We start from the raw sequence: 13,355 nt of genomic DNA on the forward strand, positions 1-13,355 counted from the left end.
ACTCATGTCTTGTTAGGGAGACCACTTCATAGTCGGTGTAGAGGCCTGACCACTGCACTGTATTTCTGAAGCTGATGTTGAATAATATTGTATGTTAACTATAATTATATATACATATAGTCACGGGATGTGGAGTGGAGTGTGGGAATGGAGTCAATGGAATTGTAATAGATAAGCATGATATCGGGGGTGGGAGGGCAGTAGATGGGGGAGAGGGTTTGTTTCTGTGCAAAGAGTGAGAAGGATAACTATTGCATTGTTCTGTACACCTGAAACTAACAATTAAAAAAAAAGTTATTTTTTTCAAAATAATTCTGATCTCACTAGTTTGCAATTTATTGATCTATTATTTTCCTGTTTTGCCTCATCTAAGCATTTTTTATCTAGACTCTACTAGTCTGATATGTCCCTAAATAGCAAAATGTATATTTAAAATTTTTTTTGAATTTAAAAGTTTTATTCTTACCAAGCCAGACACTGACTTTGTTTGTTTGGTATTTATTTGTTTTATTTCATTTTGTTCTTACTATAATATAAAAGATATGAGGGTAGAAAGTATGTTTGTCTTGCTTACTTTCATGTTCCTAATACACTGCACACAAGTGGCTGGTACATAGTAAGTGCACAATAAATATTTTTTGAAAAAAATGGAATAAAATAGCTTCCTTTACTTACCTTGCAGCTTACAGAATTTTAGCCAGCAATTAACATGTCCATCCATTTTCATTCATCAACACATCCTGTGTGGTTTTAGACACCTATACCTGAGTAATCTTTGGCTAATTTTAGACTTCCTTTTAGTCTTTGGTACAATGTGCTAGGAGAAATATCCAAGGCTGAAAATATTCTCCATTTTACTTTTGCTCTTTTCACATGAAAACGTTTGAGGAGATGGAGGATGGAGATGGCTACATGATGTTGAATCGCAAAAATCTTTTCAAATCCAGGCAGAGATCTAAAGGTAGGGATACTGTTTCTCCTCACTCAGACTCCTGTTTAAAATTGGGTTATTCTCATAGGAAGACAATTATGTTTGAATACTTTTAAAGTGCTAAAGTTAACTATATTCTGGGATTTAAAAAAATGGACATAAGTTGTCTGAGATAGGTTATTTAGATTAATGTAAGCATCAAATAAAAGACAAAACAAAAAAGTATTTTTGCAGCCATGGGGCCTGAGAGGAGCTAATAAGATGATGTATGGTCTCTTCAATGTTGTAGCATAAGAATAAAAAGGTAACTTTCAAGTAAAAGGTCAAAGTTAGCTTTTTTTTTTTACAGAAATTATTCCTCCTACAAAACATAAGGTTCTTGGAAGTAATTATTTGAGTATGATATCTATATTAAGATGCCTAGTAGAAGTAGCAGTGGTTCTAAGGAATTTTACAGCTTAAAAAGCATTTTCATATATACATATTTTATTTTTTTAATTGTCCAAAAAGAGCCATGGAATTGGCAGAGTAGTCTATTGGGAATGAGAGAAGGGCAAAATAAAAGAAAACATTAATCTTTTCTACTTAGGGCTGCTGTATCTGGTCTAAGTTTTTTTCTGTTTGGTTTTTTTTTCCGGATCTGTTATATGTACTATAGACAAATTTAATAATAACAAGATTCTAAATTCTTGGTCTAAAACAAATTTTTAAAATAATCCTGTTGAAATAGTCAAGGTCTAAGCTGGGATTGTCAGGTCAGAAATTTAGAATTGCTGGTGAAAAACAGCTCTGCCATATGTACTCTTGTTGAATGTCCTTATGTACCATCCCGATTTTCATCTAGTGAATTCAAGATTTTTTTTTTCAAAAACATGATACTTTTGTCAACATCTGGAAGCTCAAAGTCCTATTCATGATCTGAATGTCAGGAAACAAACACTTCCTTTTTCACCAGTGACTTAACTAGGAGTTAACTTGGAGTTAAATTGACTGAATTGGACAGTTAATCCCATAGACTTCTGCGTGGCCTTGGGCAAAATATTTTGTTTCTTAAATATCAATACCTTTATTTATAATAAAGCAAATCTACCTTGTGATTTTTATGTAGATGCTAAACTAAATTATTAACTATTTTTTTATCTTGTTTATAAACCACCTTGTAATAGACAGGTCAGTAAAATCTATATAAAATTTGAGTGTAGATACCATAAACATCCATTTAAATAATAAGTGAAATAAAGATCCAGCTAACAAGAAAAAGTAGTCCTGCAATTAAGCAAACATTACATTACTATGAGCATTTTTTTGTGTGTCATAAATTTGTTTCTAAGCTTCTTTGTAATTGATGAGTAAGGGAAACCTAACCAGTTATTTGACTTGCCTTATAAGACAATTACGCCTATTGTTTAAGATGGATATAAGTAATCTTGTTATTAAATCCAGAAAAAAAAATTCCCATCACAAAGTAGATAGTAATAATATTAGTGTTGTTGCAGTAATGATAAGAGGTTTCATAGAGCACTTTCCTAATACTGCCCTTGGGATGCCAATGGTATCCAGCTGAGCATTTCTGGAATGGGCCAATGCAATGCAATCTAGGCACTCAGCTCTCTGGATACCTGGCTTGATATAGTAGGTACATTGTGGCTTAGATAAAAGAATAGTAATCTTTAATTTATAGCTATAATGTTATTTGGCAATGAGTTTAAAATTTTCCTTCCTGGCAAGTATGGAACCAGTTAATTGCATATGCCTAGACTTGGTATTCCCTCATAACTTGCAGAAATGTATTTTGAGGATTTTCAGCTATGTAGAGGTCTTTCTACTTTTGCTGGAGTAAAGAAACAGCCACCAGCAAGAAAAAATAATAAAAACTTACTTTGGATTTCTTTTGTAATACAGACAATAGGGCAGTGAATTTCAAAAGTTCTACTATATACAGCACATTCTATAGCTGTGTACTATAGATATAAAGAGATACACTAAGTCCATAAGTATCAATTGAAATAAAACATCTAACTATTACCCATATTTGAGAAATAGCCCTCTTTTATTATGACTTAGAACATGAATTATTTGTGAAATGTACAACCGCAGTAATGGAATTAAGTGCTTGTTTATTTATAAGCTAGGAAAAACTGGGGAATAATTAGCTGAGTATCAAGTTACTTGACTTTATTTTTGGCCACTAGCAAGGCAAATTGGCTGGAATGTTTCTACATTAAGAAAATATTTGTATCATTTATGCGTGTGAAAAGATATCTGTCTTCATTGTGCTTGTAGAAAGAGTGTATATATCTAATTTATTTAAAAGTGCTAATATGTGGACAAATATAGCCAAATTAAGAGAGAATAATAACACATATATCCCTGTTTAATGTCTGGAGGTTCCCCATTTATTCCTCTTTAAAGCGACTACTCCTGCCAACTCTGAGCCAAAAGAGTACTATGGCAAAAATTTTATATAAGCAGAATTAACCAGAAATCTATGCTGTTTAGGCTGACACTGATTCCTGTGCAAAAAGTCAAAGCCAGAGAAATATATCATATATAAAAGTGAGATAACATGTGAATACTCCCAGTACAGTGACTGGTACATAATAGAACTTTAATAAATATTCCTTTTCTTCATTTATTTTTAACAGTGAGTCATTAAAATAAATAACACACATGATATATATACACTTGGCATTGAACAATCCAAAAATGAAATAAAAAAACTAGTCAATTTACAATAGCATTATATATATATCATATATTACATATAATTCTACTTTCTATATATAATACATATGACATATAGAACATATATTATATATTATTTGATATGTATTTTATATACAATATAAAACATATATTTATATTATAGATTATGTTATGTTATATATAGAATATAAATTATATATTTACATTATATTTTAAATGTTAATATATAATACATATACCACTATACATTATAAATTACATATATATAAATATAGAGAGAATTTAATAAATCATTTTAAGTTATCAAAAGCATCACCAAATAATTATCAAAGAAAGACAGGAAAATGTTTATAAAGTGAATAATCACAAGAGTTCTAAAATTCATGAAAAACCATCTCAACATTTCAGATTTCTCCTTGTATCCACATTATTATTGTATTATGCTAGTATTTGGATGCATTGGGATTCTGATTTTCATGGTGACAGTGATTGGCCTGAACTTTTGTGGTGAGTATGGAGTTCATTTATTTTTGCACTTTTGAAAGATAAATTGATCTTGAATTCTTCATAATATTAAGATCAGATCCACATTCTAGTCCAAAAGTGGCAAATTAAACTTTCTAGCCATATGTCATATTACAAAATTCTTTAAAATTTAAGAAACACTCAAATGTAAAATAAGTACTTATTCTGTATCTTTTCTTTTGAATAACCTTCACTAAAAGGTTGACTTATTATTTTTTTAACAAGTAGTGATGTATTTTACAGAGTATGTGCTTATTAGTATCACTTGAGAGATAATTTAAATGTAGAAATGTGCTAGCTGAAAAAAAAGACCTATTTGAAAACCATTTTAGATGGACTTCACCTTTTTTTTTCTTAAGTTGTATTTAATATGTATATTCTGTACGCATACTTGAAATAACCAGACAAATTCATGGTTTCTATAATTTGCTGTGCTTCTCCTGAAACTGTGGTTCTTGAAAATGTAGGGCTAAAATATGTAATATTAACATGGAAACATGAACTCTGGGGGCCTTTGAAATTAGGTATCTAAATATAGACGAGCCTCAGGCTGGCCGAGTGGCTCAGTTGGTTAAGTGCTCCCTCAAGGGTGCGAGCTCTGAGCAACAGGGTGGTGGATTCAATTCCCAGCCTGAGCAGAGCTACCACTAAGCTGGCCAACAGGTGGCAGGATGGCTCAGCTAAAAAAATAAATAAATAGGGCCCGCCGAGTGGCGCAATGGTTAAGAACTGGCTTGGGATGCCAGAGGGCCCCAGTTTCGGATCCCACATATGAGGGCCAGTTACACTGCCCTCTACAGCTAAGATGCTGAACAACAGCTCAACCTGGAGCTGGGCTGCTGGAAGTCGCCAGCGACAGCGTAGGCTGTAGCCCCTGTGGCAATGGGTTGCCATGGGCTACCATGTGTAGCCAGCAGCCGCAGTGAGCGGCAGTCCAGAAGCCGGTGACTGATCTGCCTCACCCGGGAAGAGCGCAATGATGGTGCCAACTTGGGCCAGTGAAGCAACGTCCTCCACAACTAGACTGAAGAACAAAAGGACAGCAACTTGTCTGTTCCCCTTCCCCCAATTCCCCAGCACTGTTCCCATCCCTCCAATTCCCCAATAAAATTAAAAAAATAATAATAAAATAAAATTTAAAAAGATAAATATAGATGAGCCTTAAAGCAACTTCTCTGAGGGAGACAAAGAAGTAAAGGGTCTATTTTTTGGGGGCAACTATATATATATAACCCCCCCCCAATATAATAGTAGAAAATGTCAGACTTTTCTAAGACCAAATAAATGCTCTGCTTCAGGTGATTCTTCTGTACTTTGCACAGCATTTTGGTTGGGAAGCTGTCAACCAACCATATCCCTCAGATATGTTAAATAAACCCTTACATTGAAGTCAATTACTGATAATATGAAATCCTCTACCTTGTTAACATTTAATATTAGATGACTAATATTAGTTTTCATGAGTTAATCTAAGTAAGCATCATTTAACCAGTAATTCCAGGAAAATTGACTAGACTATAATAATTATTATAGCATTTTAAAAAGCCCTTAAAATTCAGGAGTAAATGGTTTCTTGTTAGGTACTGACTACAATATTTACAGGCCACCACTGCTCTCTTATGACACAGTTTTCTCTTCTGTAAAATATAAATGGTAAAAATCACATAATTTGTGCAATAGTCATTCTTTTTAAAAAAGATGCTATTGAGAAAAATCATTAAAATTTGACATATTGATGAAATATTAGTAGGGGTAATATTTTTTCCTAGTGATATTTTAAATTATAATAAATTAGTGAAAATTTCAGCATTTTTATGTCTATTAAGTTTGTGTTAGTAATTTGACCAGTTTAAAAATATTCCCCATGGCATTCAGGGCAAAACAAATTATTGATCATAAATATTTACATATGCTCTCCCAAGATTTTATATTAGAATAATAAACAATAACAAAATAAAATAAATTAATAAAAGTACAGAGAATGGAAAGAAAAGAAAAATTTAAAGAAAATGAAAAGCAATAGGATGTTATTGGATTAATCAATGAAGAGAACTACAATTCCAAGAAAGTACAACAAAGGGTTACAGTGTGGATGGAAGCCATTCCTCATGGCAAAACCCAGGCAGGACTCAGTTTTTAGAGCTGAGTACAGAGTGTAAAGAAAGGTCTAAAGCAAAGTAATTAACTGAAAGACTTTATAAAGAATGCTATTTTAGAATGCTGTCTTGAGAGCCTCTTATTCTACTCAACACAGTGGTATTATCTACCATATCATGCAGACAACAACAACAAAACGTCAAAATCCTTTCAAAACAATGAGCTATGCAGAACAAGCTAGGTAGGGCTCTTATTTTATGGAGCAGTGGTCGGTACAATAGGGTATATGTCCCCTTGTTTTGGTTCTGGAGTGGGGGAAGGGAGCAGTGTATTGGTTTACTTGCAGAGCTTGTCTATTTCCTGTGCCTTTTCTACTTAAAAATTCATGGTAGCTAACCAAATATCCCAGACCATAGAGGAGAATGTCAGAAAAAATTAATAAATATAAATAAATTGAGGCTATTTGAAGACAAAAGCACAACTTACTGTCCTTCCAGAAAGGGTGATATCTCTAATAAATTTCTAGAAGAAGAGAATAGGGGGGAAAAGAAGATGCAAAACAATAAAAAAAGTTTCAGGAGAAAAAAACAAAACCCCAAAATAGAAGTTTTCAGTTTATAACTGCCCAACAAATTAAGAATAGAATACATATATATATATATATATATATATATATATATATGTGATAAATGGATAGATGAGATAGATGATGCATGATAGATAGATAGATAGATACATAGATACATAGATAGATAGATAATAGATAGATACATAGATAGATAGATAGATAATAGATAGATACATAGATAGACAGCTAGATAAATCCTCATCATATTTCAGGACAAATCGGTAAAGATACAATCCTAAGAGTTTACATAAAAAATTAGTTCGAGAACCATATGATTTCACTGATATGTAGGATATAATACAACATAAGCAATAAAGGAACAAGGCAAACAAATAAAGAAACAAAAACTCATAGACACAGACAATAGTTTAGTGGTTACCAGAGGATAAGGGGGAAAGGGGGTGGTAGATGAAGGTAAAGGAGATCAAATATGTGGTGATGGAAGGAGAACTGATTCTGAGTGGTGAACACAATGTGATATAGATGACGTATTACAGAATTGTACACTTGAAACTCATGTAATATAACTAACCATTGTCACCCCAATAAATTTTAATTAAAAAAAAAACCAGTTTTCTCCCAAAGCAAAGAGAAACAAATTGGCATCAGATTTTTAAGTGTATATAAAAGGATACCTTTTGTACTAATGCCTTCAAAGTTCTGAACTTGATTTTAATATAAGTTTAAAACAAGAGTAATTAAGAAATATAATTTTTTCATGTATTTCTGGAAACAAATAAAGGGGGAGGGGCACTGATATTAGATCGAGTGAAGCTAGCCCAAGAATGTAATGAAAAGAAATTGTAGGTTATCAGCTGTTCTGTGTTCCTGGAAAGCAATTAATTCTGTCTACATAAAAACAATCTATAAATAATGCAGCTAAGAAGCTGAAGAAACTTGATATTGTGAAAAACAATTTTTTGGGGGGTGGGGGGGAGAGTGCTTGGAACAAGAAAAAATAACATCACTTAAAAATTTGAGTGGAGAAAAAAGAAATAGCATACAAAAAAGTAATAGATATGTGGTTTATTGTGAGTAGCACTTAAACGGATAAAAATTGATATGATAAAAAGTGACTAATTCTGAGGAAGGAAAGGAGTAGGAGCCTAGTAGAAGAGAGATATTTTAAAATTTTATTTGTATGTCTTTATTTTATGCTAGTATTTTTATTCTCATATACCTAGATTGCTATTCATTTTTATATGTCACTCATTATATTTTTTCTTTGCATTGAGTACAGATAAAAAAATGGATTTCTCACAGAATGTAAATGTCAGCAGCTTAGCAGGTAATGTTCCTTTTTGTCTATAATGCGCTGTTCTATGTTTGAATCAAGAAATTTCAACCAATTGGCCACATGAATTTTGGCAAATTAAATATTAGTTAAACTTTTAAATGGGGTTATAATAACTATATCATAGACTATCTGGTGTAAATTAAACCAGCTGTGATGGCTAATTTTATGTGTCAGCTTGGCTAGGCCACACATGGTTCCCTGATATTTGGTCAAGCACTAGTCTAGATGTTGCTGTGAAATTACTTTTTAGATAAGATTAACATCAAAGTCAGTAGATTTGAGTAAAGCAGATATATTTGAGTAAAGCCACCATAATGTGGCTGGGCCTCATCCAATTAGTTGAAGGCCTTAAGAGAAAAAATACTGAGGTTCCTCAAAGGAAGAGGGAATTCATCCTTCAGACTCCAAATCTGAGCCTCAGTATCAGCTTTTCCCTGAGTCTTCAGCCTGCCAGCCTACTCTGGACTTTCCAGCCCCAATAAACACATGAGCCCATTTCTTGATATCTCTCTTTCTGTTGTATTTCCCTGACTAATACACAAATTAATATCATATAGAAGCAGTATGATGCAGTGGTTAACAACATGAGCTGTAGAGCCAAACTAACTGGGTTGGAATGTCAGCTCTGATATTTATTTGTTTTATGACTTTCGGAAAATTATACAGTCTCTATGTTACTCAATTTCTCATCTGTAAATTGGGGGTAATAATAACATCTACTTCATAAAGTTTTATTTTATTATATTCTTAGACTTTAATTATGAAAACTAGAAGTAAAATTAGGTACCTTTCAAACAGTACCAAAAATTATTAAGACATAATCAATATTATTTCATCTATATTTCCACCATCAACACTCTCCCAAACTGAATTATATTAAAGCAATTACCAGATAGCATGCCATTTAATACTTAAATATTTCAGTACAGGATTCTTACAGTTAAGGGCTCCATTTGCTTAATACAATCGTAACATCATTTTAACTCCTGTGTTAATTTTCTTTTGATGTATAACAGATTACCACACACTTAGCAGTTTAATCAAATATTATTTAATATCCACCTTCCATGAGTTGGGAGCCTGGGCACAGCTTAATGAGGTCTTCTGTTCAGGGTCTCACAGGATATCCTTTAGGTGTTGGCCAGTCCACACACCTTTCTGGAGCTGAGGTTCCTCGTGCAAACTCATGTGGTTGTTGGTACAATTCAGTTACTTGTGGTTGTAGGATTGTAGGTTGTCACTGCTTTCTTGCTGGCTTTCATCCAGCGCTATTCTAAACTCCTAAAGGGTCCCTGCATTTTCTTGCCATCTGTTGCTCTCACACAGCCTCTCAAGACATGGAAGCCTAATTCCTCAAAGACAATAGGAGTTCTCTCTGCCTTCAGGAAAGGCCCAGTCCCCTTTTTAAGGTTGTGTACCTGACTAAGTCAGGCCCACCTGAGATAATCTGTTTTCATCAACCCAAAATGAACTGACTGAGCACACTTCTTTTGTCTTCAAAAGCCCTTCATCTTGCCATATAATCTAACTTAACCATGGAAGTGATATCCCATTATGTTCACAGGTATGACTAACACTCACGGAGAGGGAATTACACAGGCCATGTACACCAGGCGGTAGAAATCTTGTGGGCCCTTTTAGAATTGTGCCTACCACAACCCCTAACAAAATTAGCAATAACTTCTTAATATTATTTGTTATGTAGTCAGCATTAAAATGCTTTTTTTTTTGCCTTTGATTTGTTAGAATCAGAATCAGAAGATCACAATTGCATTTGGTTAAAATGTCTCAATGTCTATTGAGTCTCTTAATCTTTAGATTCTCTTTACTTCATTTTATTTTTCCTTTGCCATTTATTTGTTGGAAAATAAATGGGTCATGATTTTGTATAATTTCCATACTCTGGATTTTTCTGTTTATATTTCCATCATGTAATTTAACATATTCCACTATTTTATAAAGTTATTTAAAAACTAAATATATGGTAGGTGCTTAGAAACCTGCCTGGCCCCCAATGATGGCTATATATGTTTGTTTTTATTATTACGTAAAGCATCTGAGACAGGAATTGATATAAAGTCTTGCTAAATAAATGTTTTTCTTCATCCTCATCCCCATAATATGTTTTCTAATTATTGAAGACAGCACTTGAAGCTGAGTTAACTATAATAACTCTTTGGACAATCAGTGTCTACATTTTGCATTAAGTTTTGGTATTTTAACATATTACACTGATCATTTGGACAATTTTTAACGTATTTTACAGCTCTAAACTGTACTTTATTGACCAGTCTATTAATATCTACCTAATGGAATCACTTGGTCCAAATGACTCCTTCTCCCTAATAATAGTGAATAAATAGCCCCTTTCAAATTATAAATTGGGAGGTATATTTGAGGTCCTTTTATACCTTTTAGTCCACAACTATGTACTTGTACAGCTGGGATTAGAATCCAGTTCTCTTAAGTCTTCAAATATTTTTTTGCAAAATTATAACTATTTAGAATTGGCAACTCTTGCCCTGGTACAAAGTATATATTTGAGGTAAGGATATATATGAAATTTTATATATTGAAAATTAGTCCATGATAGTCTTCTCTATCTGTTGATGTTACTCCCCCTCCCCTGCCATCTTAGCTGGACATATGAACTCCATTTCTTAAAATACATTTTAACAAAATTTTAGGCTTGTAGATGAAAATATTAACAATGAAAATTATGACATGCTCTAACTTATGGATATGTAATTCAATCATTCAACAATCAACAATTAGACACTATAATCAAAGTGCTAAATTGATAGGAGATTCAAAAATAAAAATGACAGTCACATCAAGAACTTTCCCGTCAGGTAAAAGACAGGGAGATGTTCACAAATGACAAGGACATAGACAATTCATCCTTTGTTAAATGATACGTACATGTTATGAGTCCTAGAGGTGGCAGAAATTATGACTGGTTAAAGGCTTTGTTTTTGAAGTGGAAATATGATTGAACATTAAAAGATAAGTATAATTTAGAGGATGAAATCAGAACAGAAGGCTATTCAAGGCTAAGGGAACACTGAATGAAAAACACAGCAGGATGAACATATCCAGTGCAATGAGGTAAGTATTAATAGTGGTAAGTAATCTCACAGAAATGAACTGCTGGTTGTAGACAACCTCCAGAAAAAGGAGTAAGAATCAGATAGTGGAGGGACTTAAGCAACAGGCTCTTTTTTTTTTTTTCAGTTAGTAATAAACACTCAAGAAAAATTATATATTTGTTTCTTCTAATTATGGGGATCAGAATTCACAAGATTTGTTCACCCCAGTCGTCACCCAAAACCTTTCTGCCATTTCCAGAAATACACAGATTAATGAATTAATCTCATTCTTGTTCTGCTAATAGAACTGCCTTTAATCACAAAAAGCGAGTTGGTAAAACCCATTTTCTAGTCAATTACATTTGATACTATTCACATTTTATTTTTGACTGTAGAGTTTAATTAATTATTTTCCTACCTTTTCTTTCAGAAAATAAGCATATGTGCCCAAATGACTGGCTGTTGAACCAAGGGAAGTGTTATAAGTTTCCAACTTCTCCTAAAACTTGGAATGAGAGTCAACGTGATTGCACAAAACTCCAAGCACATTTGCCAGTGATAAACAATTCTAAGGAGCTGGTGAGGAATCAAAAACAATATCTAGGGCCGGCCGAGTGGCTCAGTTGGTTAAGAGCTCACTCAAGAGTTTGAGCTCTCAGCAACAGCAGTTCGATTCTCAGCCCGAGCTGAGCTGCCTCTGAGCTGCCAACAGGTGGCAGGATGGCTCAACTAAAAAAACCCCAAAAAGCTGTGGGTAGTTTATACTCATTGCTTTTGAACAGTCATTAACCATAATATAATTACTATTGTTTATGATAAAAACATATTATTTATGAAATAAATGATTATTTACCATTTCATCTACGCCTGGCACAGTGCCTTATTCTATAGTAGGCATTGACTTTTTTTCCCCCCAAAAAATGAATGAATGAACACACAATTTCCTCCATAGGAGTTCATACAGAAGAGTTTAAAACCTGGGTGTCCTGTTTGGATTGGACTATATGTTATATCCCCAGGAAAACAATGGAAGTGGATAAATGAACATGATTTTTTGAAACAAAAAATGTAAGCAATTATTTGAGGGACAGGGATGGCGTAGTGATGTTTTATTTACAGAAAAGTATTTTAAATTAAGCTTCCTTAATTTCCAAGTCTTTTTATCTTTCTCTTTTCTTTTAAAATTTTTCTCTTCATTTTTCTTCCTTTCTTTTTCTTCTGTTCATCCTTTTTTTCTTTTTTGCTTCCTTTCCTTTTTCTTTTAACATTCAGTAATGTTGAGAGAATGGGGTTAGAAAGTATTCATATGACATCTAGATATTATTGTCAAAAATGATAATTAAAAAGAAATTTTAAGCTGACTTGGATCTCATTTAAAATAATTTTAATCAAATATTTTCTATTATAGTAAATTCAAAGATAAAATTCACTTGTAAATAAAAGCACCTGGAATATATAAAAACATCTCTTGAACTGAAATAAAAAATTGTGAATTTACAAGTAAAGTTTTGCCCTTAGAAAATTCTCCCATTTTTTTATATCAATTTCTTCACCTGTATAAAAACAATAATGAAACTTTCCTCACAATGTTCTTGTATGAACAACATAGGTAAGTCATATAAGAGTGCTTTAAATTTCTTAAGTGTCATATACATTTACACATTCTTCTTTGAGATCTCATATTCTTTACACGTTACACTACTATAGCACCTGAGATGTGGCAAGTTTGGAGCAAAGGCCGTGGAGTGATAATTACTTTCAGTGTTGGTATTTATGTACTCTTAGTTATTAATACTTCTATTCTCCATTTACCATCATCTTTCATCAATATAAAACTAAAGTATGAAGCAGTATTCATTTTTGGAACTATTTTGATTATGATGTTTGACAAAAATTAGTAAGAAATGCTTGGGATCTTTTATTTTATTTGAAAACCAACATATTATAAGGGAACCATAGCTCTTTTTTAAAAGGTTTCCTTTAATCATTTAAGAAAAATGATGTGCACAGAGGAGAGGGTGGTAGATGAGGGTAAAAGGAACCAAATATACGGTGATGGAAGGCGAGCTGACTCTGGGTGGT

At 32.8% G+C, this 13,355-nt stretch overlaps 1 protein-coding gene across 2 annotated transcripts in view; it reads left to right on the top strand.

Moving 5' to 3' along the window:
• Positions 1-816: 816 nt before the first annotated feature.
• The window catches only part of KLRF2 (killer cell lectin like receptor F2), an 18,997-nt gene continuing 6,458 nt past the window's right edge, over positions 817-13,355 (top strand). Inside the window, exons 1-5 of one of the 2 annotated variants that reach the window (XM_019630548.1) lie at positions 817-961; positions 4,046-4,144; positions 8,128-8,175; positions 11,704-11,852; positions 12,226-12,341. In XM_019630548.1, coding sequence (XP_019486093.1) covers positions 874-961; positions 4,046-4,144; positions 8,128-8,175; positions 11,704-11,852; positions 12,226-12,341 — 500 coding nt within the window. In that variant the 5' untranslated portion in view covers positions 817-873. The remainder of the gene's footprint in view (positions 962-4,045; positions 4,145-8,127; positions 8,176-11,703; positions 11,853-12,225; positions 12,342-13,355) is intronic. The other variant, XM_019630549.1, reaches the window with a different exon arrangement.

This window comes from Hipposideros armiger, unplaced genomic scaffold, assembly GCF_001890085.2.
Source record: "Hipposideros armiger isolate ML-2016 unplaced genomic scaffold, ASM189008v1 scaffold_922, whole genome shotgun sequence".
Classification (NCBI taxonomy): domain Eukaryota; kingdom Metazoa; phylum Chordata; class Mammalia; order Chiroptera; family Hipposideridae; genus Hipposideros; species Hipposideros armiger.